The sequence below is a fragment of the Tiliqua scincoides genome, chromosome 5, assembly GCF_035046505.1.
Source record: "Tiliqua scincoides isolate rTilSci1 chromosome 5, rTilSci1.hap2, whole genome shotgun sequence".
Classification (NCBI taxonomy): domain Eukaryota; kingdom Metazoa; phylum Chordata; class Lepidosauria; order Squamata; family Scincidae; genus Tiliqua; species Tiliqua scincoides.
This window is the reverse complement of record NC_089825.1, coordinates 96,671,903-96,684,273: the sequence shown is the minus strand read 5'-3', so window position 1 is coordinate 96,684,273 and position 12,371 is coordinate 96,671,903. Positions and strand designations below refer to the sequence as shown.

General features: G+C 44.7%; 1 protein-coding gene across 1 annotated transcript; it reads right to left on the bottom strand.

Annotated features, from left to right (window-relative positions):
* Positions 1-650: 650 nt before the first annotated feature.
* LOC136652448 (vomeronasal type-2 receptor 26-like) lies at positions 651-8,868 on the bottom strand. Its single transcript, XM_066629389.1, has 5 exons — positions 8,696-8,868; positions 7,551-7,842; positions 3,084-3,311; positions 1,935-2,061; positions 651-1,561 (listed from the first exon to the last, which is right to left on the bottom strand). Exons 1-5 carry the CDS (start codon positions 8,866-8,868, stop codon positions 651-653), a joined length of 1,731 nt encoding a protein of 576 aa, XP_066485486.1.
* Positions 8,869-12,371: the final 3,503 nt, after the last annotated feature.

The following is a 12,371-nucleotide window of genomic DNA, read 5'->3' as shown; positions in this document are numbered from 1 at the left end:
TAAAAGAACATCTCCGCAACTCTTATGCTTTATTACAGGGGTGTCCAAAGTTTTTGGCAGGAGGGCCACATCCTCTTCCTGACACTGACATCTGACACTGACATCTCCTGGGCCCCACTCCCGGGGGCCGGGGGAAAAGAAGAATTAATTTACATTTAAAATTTGAATAAATTTACATAAGTTTACATAAATGAATATATTAAAGATGAACTTATATGAATGAATGAAGGTCTTGCAATAGCTCATAACCTATAAAACCTATAAAAGCCCTTGCACAAGGCAAGGCTGGCCTTTCCTTTGCTGCAGCTACTGCATCACAGATGTGAAACAGAGAGCAGTGGGGGAAGCCCTCATCCCACAGCTCACGCAAGAGGTCAAACAGTCGCCCTCACACTGAGAGCAGTTGCACTGGGCCAGTGCGGCTCCAACAAATCTCCAGAGGGCCAGAGGCTCATTGGAGACTGGGGGCTCCCTGAGGGCCACATTGAGAGGCTTCGAGGGCCGCATGTGGCCCCAGGGCTGGGGTTTGGGCACGCCTGCTTTATAATGTGCACAAAATGCAGAGTTTATCTCCAATTATCAATTTTGTTGCCTTTTATGCAGTTAGTTTTCAAGAAAGCATTGCTGACATTGTGAAATATGCCACTAATTTACTTGATGGAATTCTTTTTCTTAAAAAACTGGTCTCTGGTGTTCATTTGTGGTCTTAGCAAAATTATGTGCATTTTAGGGACAAAAATAAAAAGAAGTAAAGCTGCACTGGAGGCCAAAATGGAGAAGATCTCCACAGCCACCATGTATTTCCCTTTCGTGCTCAGGTAGCTTGGAAAAAAGGACACCCACACACTGCAAAAGACCAACATGCTGAAGGTGATAAACTTGGCCTCATTGAAAGTGTCAGGCAGCTTCCTGGCTAAGAAGGCCACAGTGAAGCTGATACTGGCCTGAAAGCCCATGTAGCCCAGAACAAGATAGAACATGGTGCCTGAGCCCTCATTACATATTACTATGATTTGCCGAGATAGTGAGGACATGTCAAGGTCTGGGAATGGGGGAGAGGTTCCCAGCCAAAAAGTGCATATGCAAACCTGAATAATGAAGCAAACAAGTATTATAGAACTTGGTAGTTTTTTCCCAACCCATTTTCTCATTTTGTTTCCTGGGCTTGTGGCTCTGAATGCAAGAACCACAGTGATGGTTTTGCCCAAGACACAGGAAAGAGCAAGAGAAAAGGCATTTCCAAATGCAGCTTGTCGGAGAAGGCAGGTCGTCTTGCCAGGTTGTCCGATGAATAGCAAGGAGCAGAGGAAGCAGAGCAAGAGGGAGATGAGCAGAAGGTAAGTGAAATCCCGATTGTTGGCTCTGACGATTGGAGTGTCCTGATGTTTGATGAAAGTTGCGAGCACTAAAGCTGTAAGGAGAGTGAATGCAAGGGCAGCGGAAGCCAAACAGATGCCTAAAATTTCATTGTATGCTAGGTAGGTGATGCCTTTAGGAATGCAGTGGCTTTGATCTTTGACAGGATACTTACCTACAGTGCATTTGTCGCATTGATAAGCATCTGAGAAAAAGGAGACAATTTTAGAAGATCGGTGAAATTTTCAACCCACTGGTGACCCAATCCTACCTGTGTGATATGCCAGGGGACCATGAGGCATGACTGTCATGCCATGGATGCCAGCCTCTTCACCTGTCTGTGGTGTGCTGCTACCAATATAAGGCCTACTGGTCCCCACATCAGCAGCAGTGCTTCACATACATGCCAGTTTTTGCTAGTCGACTCACTGAGATTTCCCTTTCTGGACCAGGAATGGTGCTACTCAGAGGCTTTACTACATGAAAAATGATGTCAAATAGAAATTTGAAAGAATGCCAACGAGAAGGGTAACCCCCTTTTTTATTTATTTATTTCCTGAAGCTCCTGAGTCACCTACCTGTATAATTTGACACAGTCCCTTCAGGGCACTGCAGGCAGTCATAGCAGCAGGATGGTTCTCCCTCACGAGCCTTCCTGTGGTATCCAGGTCGACATCTCTCCGAGCAGGCAGAATGTGGCAACTTCTGACCATAATGTGAAGCAAATGCAGTTTAACTTTATTGAATGTACCTGTGCATTTAAACACATCGTACCCTATGTTGATTGTGCCTTCGTCAAATGTATCCTGGTCCTTGTCATCCCTGGATATTCACATCTAGGTTTTTTTTTGTGCTCCCCCTTTTTTTGGCTTCCCACTAAAACTGGGCAACAAACAAAAAATAACTGGGCAGCAACCCCCTTTTTATATATTCTAAGCCTCATTTGGTGGTTATATGCTAAGCCAGAAGTGGTGCAGCAAAGAGGATCGCTCTCCCTCCCTCCCTCACACACACACACACACACACACAAACAATAGTAACAGAGGGGGATTGCTTTAAAAAACCCACATAAGACTAACTCAAGACTGGGGTACAAAAATAGGCAGGAACATTTCAGCTCAGATTCTGCTTCAGTATTTTGGGGTGTTGACACATTGATCTCTGCTGATAGCCAGACTGTGGGCAGAATCCTAACCAGGTCTACTCAGAAGTAAGACCTATTTTGTTCAATGGGGCTTACTCTAAGGAAAGTGCTGCTAGGATTGCAGCCTTAGGTAAGCAGCAATAAGTTGGCAAGGACCAAAGAATGTGGTATCTGTGATCTAAGTTGCAGGCTAAGCCAACAACCATATACCAGAATTAGGGTGCTTCTGTAGAGGCGTTCCTCCCTTACTGGCAAGAGTCCTGTTCCTGAACCCAACATGGATACAGGAGATGCCCCGAGGAACTTGAAAGGGGGGGCCGAATGGGGGTGCCCATTTCCTTGGATACGTGAAACCCTGGATATGGGATCTGCTGATACAGCCCCCCCCTGTATATTATTTGGAGATTGCACCCTCAACTTTTATTATATTCATCAGAATCTTCTCAACAGAGTCAGCTGCTGACAAGTTAGTAACGTCATACGTGTGAGATGCCTTGGCAGTGATATTGGAAAAGTGGTTATCAGAGTCAGAGGTGTGAAAGAAAAAGTAATTACTTAGGGAATCGGAATCTGGATCGCTCACCTTGTTGAATTTGTCGGGCCAGATAATGGCATCTCCCTTCATAGTGAAGCTTTGGTTCAAGGAAGCCTGGGAATCTATTCCTCCAACTCTCAGTCGGCCGAAGGATTTGTTTGGGAAAGCAACCAAGTTCAGAATGTCAAATCCACTGTTGAATTCCATGTTTTCATTGAAAAAGATCTCATGCCCAGCACTGTTGTTAAAATGGACTTTTCTCAAAAATGGGTGAAGCTAGATGGGAAGATCACACGTCAGGATTTCCACAGCCAGGGCAAAGGCTTGCAGGCATGGAAGGATTTTTCACACCCTAAGATTTCCAGTCCCTTTTGCATTTTTTATCCAAGATGAATTCATGCTACAAGACTTCTCTTTTCCAGAGAAACATAAGATGCCGTTACAGAATTTCCTCCCTAAGCTCTGAAAAAAACTTCTCCATGTTCCTGACTTCAGTTCTTTGCACATTTTCACACTTACACACACACCAGGGATGTATGGTGTGGGGTGTCAGGTGAGGCAGAACTGCCTGTTGGAGTCCACAGAAAATCACTGCAGCCCCCTCTACAACAGGTGTGGATTCTCCACCCACTTTCTCCTAAGTAAGCAGTTGGAGAGCTTGTGCCATCATAGGGGAAACTGTGGCACGGCAGTTCTGTGTCAGCTGCCACCCAATACCACACATCCCTCTCTCTCTCATCCACATTCAGAAATTCCAAGCACTTGCATCTCTTATACTTCACTATCAGCCCAATCCTAACCCACGCTGGAATGAGGTGGCCAACTGGCCTGTCCCACATCCAGAGTAGGGTTAGGGCTGCCTGCAGCTCAGCCTGGGGCAAGGGGAATACAGTCCCCTTACCCCAGGTAATACTGCAGAAGCCCCAATGGGGCTACTGTGATCTGCACCACCTAAAGAGGTGGCACAGATCCGAGCAACCCACGGCTGCGCCAGGTCACCCAGGACTTTGGATTCGGCAAAGTGCCGAATCCAGACCCCACCTCCTGCTCATCCACGACATATCCGCAGGCCCGCCAGCCCTCCGCCCACTCCGGAATGCCTCCTTCCTGCCTGCCCTCCCCAAGCCCCCATGCCAGCCTGACTCAGCCAGTGCTAACCTACCTTTCCTCCAGCACAATGGCGCTGGAGGCAGCCCTCAGTGACAGGCACAAGTCCGTGTGCCAGCCCAACGGCTGCTTTGGATTGTGCCATATGTTCTTTAAGGGAATTGTTGCACCTTTTGGTAAAATGAGAATTCAATACGCAGTATACTACAGTGAACAAAATGACAGAAAATACCAAATGGCTGATAGAAATTCAGGAGTAACATCCAACAACTCAGCAGAACGGATCTGTGCTAGCCAGCAATGAGAACAATACCAGTCTGGAAGAGCCAAGTCAGAGTGAAATTGAAAGTTGAAACACCACAACTTGGTCCCAATCCAGATTAACACCTTTCCCATCTATTATTATTATTATTATTATTATTATTATTATTATTATTAGTAGTATTAGTATTAGTATTAGTATTAGTATTAGTATTAGTATTAGTATTAGTAGTATTCCTATTTACTATTTACTTTACTCATTTGCTATTTATTTTATTTACCCGAAGAAGCCCCAATGATACAATGAACACGACTTTTATTGTTACCTCCCAGGACTGCATGGTCTGAAGTTCCCAACTAGGGGTTTCTTTCAACATTTGCAGCCAGGATGATTGAATGGCATGTAAGGCATGTGCCAAGGCGTAGACTGCATTATAGATACTGTAGCTCTGGTCAGACATGCTCATTTCAAACACAGTCCTAGGAAGAGTCTCTAACTTTTCCTTCCCGGTACAGCGTTGAAAGTAAAGTAATTGAATGAAAGAAATTTTTTTCCTACACTTAAATGCATCAAACCAGAAGTCTTTCATAAACTCAGACTCTTCTTGCTGGTAAGGGTTATATCTTTGAAGAAAGTCCTCAAATCCTGGCACATTCCTTTTATGAGTCGCTATGGACAGGGAGCCATGGAAGGATTTGACATCTGTTTCACCCACAAATGACTTTGAAGTTATTTCCCATCGAGGAGTCGTGATCCAAACCTTCCCTAATGGTGTGATATTTTCATAAAAATGTAGCGCCATTTGGAAACCATGCATATAATTTCCATCCCCATATACAACAATCACATTGGCTTTCGTCTTAATAAGAAATGACATCATTTCCCATTTAGTAATCAAATGGTGTACTGATGTAATTAAGCTGTGGAGAGAGTATAATGGCATCTTTTCTGTGAAGGCGACACAAATGCCGTTCCAGCTGAACATGGATTTCAAGCTTCGTTCAAACTCTTCTCCACTATCATCATTGGAAACAATTAGGCCAATCCAAGTCCACTGGAAGTATCTTAAGATCCTCACTATTCCTTCACTCTGAGAAGCTTCATTTGGGGCCATTTGGTACAAAAAAGGGAATTGAACCTTGTCTATCAGTCTTTGGTGAAGTGAACCATAACCAAACTGAATGGGGTGGGAGGAGGAACAGGACTTCATTCATTACAGAAAGATACAACAACCCTTGCTAGAAATCAGAGCTCTTCAGTTATGCATCCAAAACGATGGAAACTTCTCCAGAATGAGCTTAGAAAATACATCTCTTTGCTGAGCTTCGTTTGCCAAACTTTCACTAAATAGGGGCCCAATCCTATGCTTCCCTAGCACCCGGGGCTACAGCACTGCCGAAATGGCTACCACTGTATCCTGTCGAGCCAGGGAAGTAGCCCCAGGTCCCTTCAGGTTAAGGGAACAAACATACCCTTACCCTGTGTTGACCTATGGCAGTCCTAATGGATCTACTTGGATCTGCACTCACCCTTGAGTGGGCACAGAACTGAGGAGAAACATGTTGGGTTTGCCAGCTCAGAATGGAGCATTGGATTTGGTGGCAGAGTCTGCCATCATCTCCACCCCCCTTCCAGGCCTGGTCTACCCCAAGGACCTCCCTCCCTCTGCCCTATTCCATCCCCTCCCCACCTCCCCATGCCCCAAATAAGCCTACTGCTGGCTGGTAGTGCATCAGTGCTATCTGGTCATCTTCTCTGCACTGAGACCCTGAGCTGACTCTGCTAGCGTGCCTTATGGCAATCTTTGCAACAACTGGAACCAGTGGTGAATATAGAGCATGCAGGGATAGCCCAATAGGATTCAGCTATAAGTCTTAACTTTGGCCACTGTTGAACGTTCAGTGTTCTACAGCCCAATCTGACCCAAATTCCCCCTCCTGCCAATGCAGTCGCATCAATAAAGTGTTACTGACCGGGGGGGGGGGGAATCCAGAGTCTTCCTTGAAGTGATGGTCCTTTTATTCCCTTAGACTGCAGCAAGACTCTGCTACCCCAATGGATCTCCATGGATCTGTGCCAGTTCTTTTTATGGTACAAGTCCAAGGAGAGTAAGGGTGAAGGAAGGGGGAAGGAATGGAGTTAGGATCTTGCACACGCTGATACCGCTGGGAACCACTGGGAATCATCCCCTCCCCCCAGAACTATCCTTTGAGAATCTTTACCTACACTCTTCTGAATAGCCTGCATCACTCCATTCAACTCACTGAAACAAAGAGAAAAATGGTTAACTGAAAACTCTGTTAGGCTATGATTCCTACTCCCATCAGTCCTATGCAAAAGAAAGCAGGAAGGGAGTTCCCAATATATGGTCTGGATATAGTTAAACACACAGCTGAAGTGTTGTGCTTTGCATGGCGTATGACCTGGTCATGTACTAAACATGAAGCCAATACTCAGCAATCCTAAATATCTCTTTGAGTGTGCATTTCAGCATGTCTCATTCTAGACACAGGAGGAGTCAGACTGGAAGAGTAAATGATGCTGAAACATAGTCCAAAAATATCTCAACCCTATAGTACCTATAGAACCCTATAGTGATTTTCAACCAGTGTGCTGTGGTACATTGATGTGCCACAAATGTTTCTCAGGTGTATCACAGAAGTTTGATGGATCATTTATTAGAGGAGTGGGGCCATTGGGGGATGTGATCCCCTCAACCAGCAGCATGGTATGACTTGTACAAAAAAAAAATGATGGTGTGCCTTGACAATTTTAGTGTCTTATCAGTTTGCTGTGAGATGAAAAAGGCTGAAAATCACTGCTATAGTAGAATACTCCTATAGGAAAACCTGAATAACTGCACAACCCTATGCATGTCTACTCAGAAGTAAGTTCCACCGAGATCAATTGAACTCACTCTCAGGAAAGTGTGCATAGGATTGCAGCCCATGAGAGTTTTGCATAGTCTATGTCATTATGTAACACTATCTTGTGTGTGTGTGTGTGTGTGTGTGTGTGTGTGTGTGTGTGTGAGAGAGAGAGAGAGAGAGAGAGAGAGAGAGAGAGAGAGAGAGAGAGAATATTGTAGTTTGTGGAAACTGTGTGTCAATGGTAAATTGCTGATGCTTCATTCCACAAACCACTACCTGTGGAATCTTGTAGAGATCGAGCATGGTAGCTGTCTGGATAGAAGCTTCAGAATTGAGTCCTCCAATGACTACTGACGTACTGGGTTCCTTTCCACACTTGAAATTGGGAAAGCTGTCTTTTTCCGTTGTCAGCAGGGACAGAAGGACATCACAGCTTAATCTGGCTTGGAAGGCATTATCGTAGATGTGGAAGCCCAGAGTGACATTGGGCATGAGGCTTGGATCCCTGTTGATTTCCTCTACAGCAAATAGCAAAGCCAAGGCATGCTGGTAATTCTTTATCTCTGCACTGCATGAAAATAAGTCGTTTTCAATTGCTTGCTTACATTAGTAGCCATCCTGTCCTGTCCCATCCTGCCCCCCCCCACACACCCCCAGTTCGCAAAGCACAGGGAAAGTTGCAAATTTAAAGTTTTGGGGGGGAAATGTTGAAGAACAAAGAAGCTTAGGTGCTGCCAGAAGGAAGAGGAAGATGGTCTCTCATGCTATCTTGCACAAGTACAATATGTTCCAGCCTTCAAATTTTCACATGGAGTTCCACAAACATTACATTCTTCTCCCAAAACCTTTTTTGGTGTAGAAATGCATGACTTGTTCTGTGCGCAATGAGCACTGATAGCCATTCATCATCCTTCATTGGACCCAAATGTTATGAACCCATTCTTCATTGGATTTCATTGGTCCTTCATTGGACCCAAATATTTCTGTGCAAGTCCTCTCTTCCACTGTCACTGTTGCAGGAATTATTTGTGAAAATGTGCATGGCTTGACCACAGTCAGGACTAAAGTTATGACATTAAAGCTGCAATCCTAACCACACTTTCTTGAGAGTAAACACCATTGAACAAAATAGGACTTACTTCTGAGTAGCTAGCTATCCAACTTTCCAGCACCAGCGCAGCTCCAATGCAGCCCCAAGGTAAGGGAAGAAATGTTCCCTTACATAAAGGAGGCCTCTGTGACTGCCTTCCCACGTTAGGATGCAGCGCATACCCCATTGGCTGCACCAGCAGTGGAAAATTGGGTTGGATTGAGGTCTAAGTTTGGTTCTGAAATGCTGATGCTTATGCTATGATGATCAACCTCCTATATACATGCAAACTTACTTGGCTCCAAATAGACCAGGATTGGGGGGTAAGTACCTGAAGGACACTCCTTGATCTGTAACAATTTGTACAGACAAAACTGCACCAATGACATGGTCTCCTGGCTTCAAATAATCACGTGAATATCTGTCAGTTGTTGCTTCACAAACTTCCTCTGAGGTTTCACTGATGGCCTGGGGCAGCAGTAGAAACAACAGCTGGAGCAGCATTTTAGGTCTCCGCAATCTGTTTCTGCCGTGAAGCTTTCATGCACACTCCAAGCAACTACAGTAATTGATAAGGCATAATCTATCTGTTAGACTGAACACAGTCATCATATTATAGATTATTCAAGACCGGTAATGGCAGAGCCCAGCAATGCCAGCATTTATCAGAAACACCACTGTTTATGCCATTTCATGATTACGTTCTACAACTGATGAATCTGTTTTTTGTTTATGATCCTGGAAACTTGCTTCTCAAAATCCCTGGGGAGGGGGATTTGCATGGCAGGGAATTAATCACATAACTGTTAATTATAGGGGAGATAATTGCCACTCTCTCTCTTTGCCTCTTTCTCAGATACTCTGTGTTGTAGAGCAGATTCAGGAAGATTTTGTGTAGTATCTTTGGTTAAGGCCTTTCTACTCATTGGGAGGTGTGAAGACAAGCATCCTGTGTCTGGCTAGCCAGATGCTCAACAGTGCCCAAACTACAAGTTCTTGAATTTGAGAGCTCTACCTTTGTCCCTGATATTTTGTACTCAGAAAATATTCCACCTCTACAAATGGAGGCTCCATTTGGTCTCTTGGGAAAGTGGAGCTAACATGCATTTGGGTCACCCTTTTCAAAGCCTGCTGTGCAAAAGCAACTTTAAGAAGCACGAGAAAGCGATGTTATTAGTTTTTCTCCATTACTCTGTCTACTATTCAGAGCTTAATAAACCATAAATATGCACCTCTTCAGTCTTGGAGGTGAAGTGAAATCCCACCAGAGCATCCTATGCAAGGTGTACCACCACCAGCCCTTGAATATTTTGGTTTGTCCTGTTCCATGCCCACTCCAGCTTCATTGCATGATTTGATGACCACTTTACCAAATCTCCAGAATGGGATATGAGATCAAGGAGAGCATAGGAGAGAAAGAGTTCAGGTAGATGTGAGTTCTATATCAACCACATTCTCACTATGACTATGAATAATTGTTTATCTGAAAGCATTAACATAAATTACCATTTAGAACCCAACCCTATTGTTTATTGCAGAGTCAAATTGGCTACCACTGCATCCTGCAGTGTGTGTGTGTGGGGGGGGGGCAGTCCAGGAGGTCACCTCTGGATAAGGAAACAATCATAAAGCAACAATCATTCCCTGGCCCAGGAGTAAGCCTCTGCAATGCAGAGGATCTACTTGGACCTGCACTAGTGAAATAGCCGGTGAAGATCTGAGTGGACCTGCACTGTGCAATTGGGTCTGGGAAGGCAAATAGGATGAGGTGGCTGTCATGTACTAATGTACTAATGGCTGTCACTGCCATTGAACACTCCCATTCCCTGACCCAATCTGCCCACCCCACCCCATCACCACCCTGTTCCGCTCTTGCCCACCTCCATCACACTTGTTTTAGCCTCGCCGACACCTGTTTTGCTAACATTTTGCTGAGTAGCGTGCCGCTGGAGCGACTTTTACAACCGTGCTGACTGCTTTATGGCAGTCAGTGCTCGTGGAAGAGGCACTACGACAGCCAGTAAATAACTGCAGTTGGATAAGGTTATTCTTCCTCGGGTGTATGATCTGAGAGAGCAAGTTACAGCCATTGTGCTAATACTAAGCCAGTCTAGGTGAGGGTAGTTCCTCAGTTGGTGCTAATCCTGGAACCTCATGGAACTGCTGTGATGGACGGAAGTCCGAATGTAAATGGAATGTAATCAAGAAAAATACAGGAACTTGAATACACATTTTCACAAGGAAATTGACTTCATAACACCAGTAAAACACAAGACAAAGAGTTTGAATAATATGGGCCTCAACTTAGTATTTTATACAAGTTCACTACAGCAGGCCCTCCAAGTACCCTACAGCAGGCCCTCCCTTTGCTCACACTCCACCTGCATTTAAGGCAGGCTACCTTGGAGGAGACAGTATACTTCCTCCTCTCAGGCATTCTCACCCTGACTCAAAGACAGAGATCACTGGCTGGCCATTCCAGGTTATCCTCTTCAGCCTGTGGTGTGGCATCAAGGAAGCTCCAAACTGCATCATGCACAGCTCAACAAGTCAAGAAGCTTTGGAGGTTGAATTTGTTGTAGTTACTTATGTGGGTCTCAGCCAACCCCTGAGCTAAGAAGTCTCTGGTGAAGTTATTTGGGCCCCTTTGACCAATCTTTCTGCCTCACGCTATCCCTTTCCAAAACCCAACTGCGACATGACACCGGCTGCTTCGTTTTGAAAGGAGGCATCCTGAAATCTGCAGGGAGCCTTCCCCTTCTCCCAAGACCAAGCAGGGGATGGACAGAGTGGATAGGGAGATGCTCTTTACACTCTCACATAATACCAGAACCAGGGGACATCCACTAAAATTGAGTGTTGGGTGGGTTAGGACAGACAAAAGAAAATATTTCTTTACTCAGCGCGTGGTCGGTCTGTGGAACTCCTTGCCACAGGATGTGGTGCTGGCGTCTAGCCTAGACACCTTTAAAAGGGGATTGGACGAGTTTCTGGAGGAAAAATCCATTATGGGGTACAAGCCATGATGTGTATGCGCAACCTCCTGATTTTAGGAATGGGTTAAGTCAGAATGCCAGATGTAGGGGAGGGCACCAGGATGAGGTCTCTTGTTATCTGGTGTGCTCCCTGGGGCATTTGGTGGGCCGCTGTGAGATACAGGAAGCTGGACTAGATGGGCCTATGGCCTGATCCAGTGGGACTGTTCTTATGTTCTTATGTTCTTATGTTCTTATGGCCACAGCCCCAAACTGACACTGCAAAGATGGCTTGCTATTATAATGCAGAAGCTATATGCCTTGCCACTTACAGCCAGGGACTAATCCAATAGAGTTTAATGAACACAGTTAGGAAGTAGTGATAGAAAGAATTTGGATTTCTTTGTTTTCCAATTAGGAGACGAAATGAAAAATCAAGAGTTGCTCTCTTTCAGATGGTTTATTAGCTAACAGGCTTGGACAGACTTGTCAAGGACAAGACCATACCCCTTGTACCTCCCCCTTTTGTGATCACTTATATCCATTAGAAGTGGATCACTTATATCACTCATTATAACAGTAGAAAAACAACTGTGCATAACAACCATGACGCAGTTTGGCTTCTCGGGACTTTCCAAACTTTCCAGAATTCATAAACCCGGGTCATTGCGCCCTAGTACTGTCTGACATGATCTTCTCTGTTCCTTTGCAAAAGTCCCTGGCTGTCAGCCACAGTTAAAAGCTGAAAAACACATTCCTTCTTATCTGCGTAAGCAGAGAACTGCACAACCAAAGTCTGTATCCATATTTGTAGGCCCAAGAACCAGTTTCAGAGAACAATATACATTACTTGAATTAGACAAATACATAAGTTTACATAAGAAGATATATCAATACAGGTAAACCTTAAAAATCTCCCTCAGTAGCTGCCTTCTACAGCTGTGCCAATATTTCCAATTTTTCTGTTAAGTATCTCAAGATCCTTCCTGATCTTTCATCAATGTCCAGCCTATAATGAAACACTGGACATGT

Excerpts from the sequence above, each read along its gene's own strand:
- LOC136652448 (XM_066629389.1), bottom strand. The coding sequence starts at position 8,868 with ATGCTGCTCCAGCTGTTGTTTCTACTGCTGCCCCAGGCCATCAGTGAA. Across the intron at positions 7,843-8,695 it reads GATCAAGGAGTGTCCTTCAG|TGCAGAGATAAAGAATTACC; the intron begins GTACTTACCCCC and ends ATTTTCATGCAG. Across the intron at positions 2,062-3,083 it reads GGCCCGACAAATTCAACAAG|AAGTTGCCACATTCTGCCTG; the intron begins GTGAGCGATCCA and ends CATTATGGTCAG.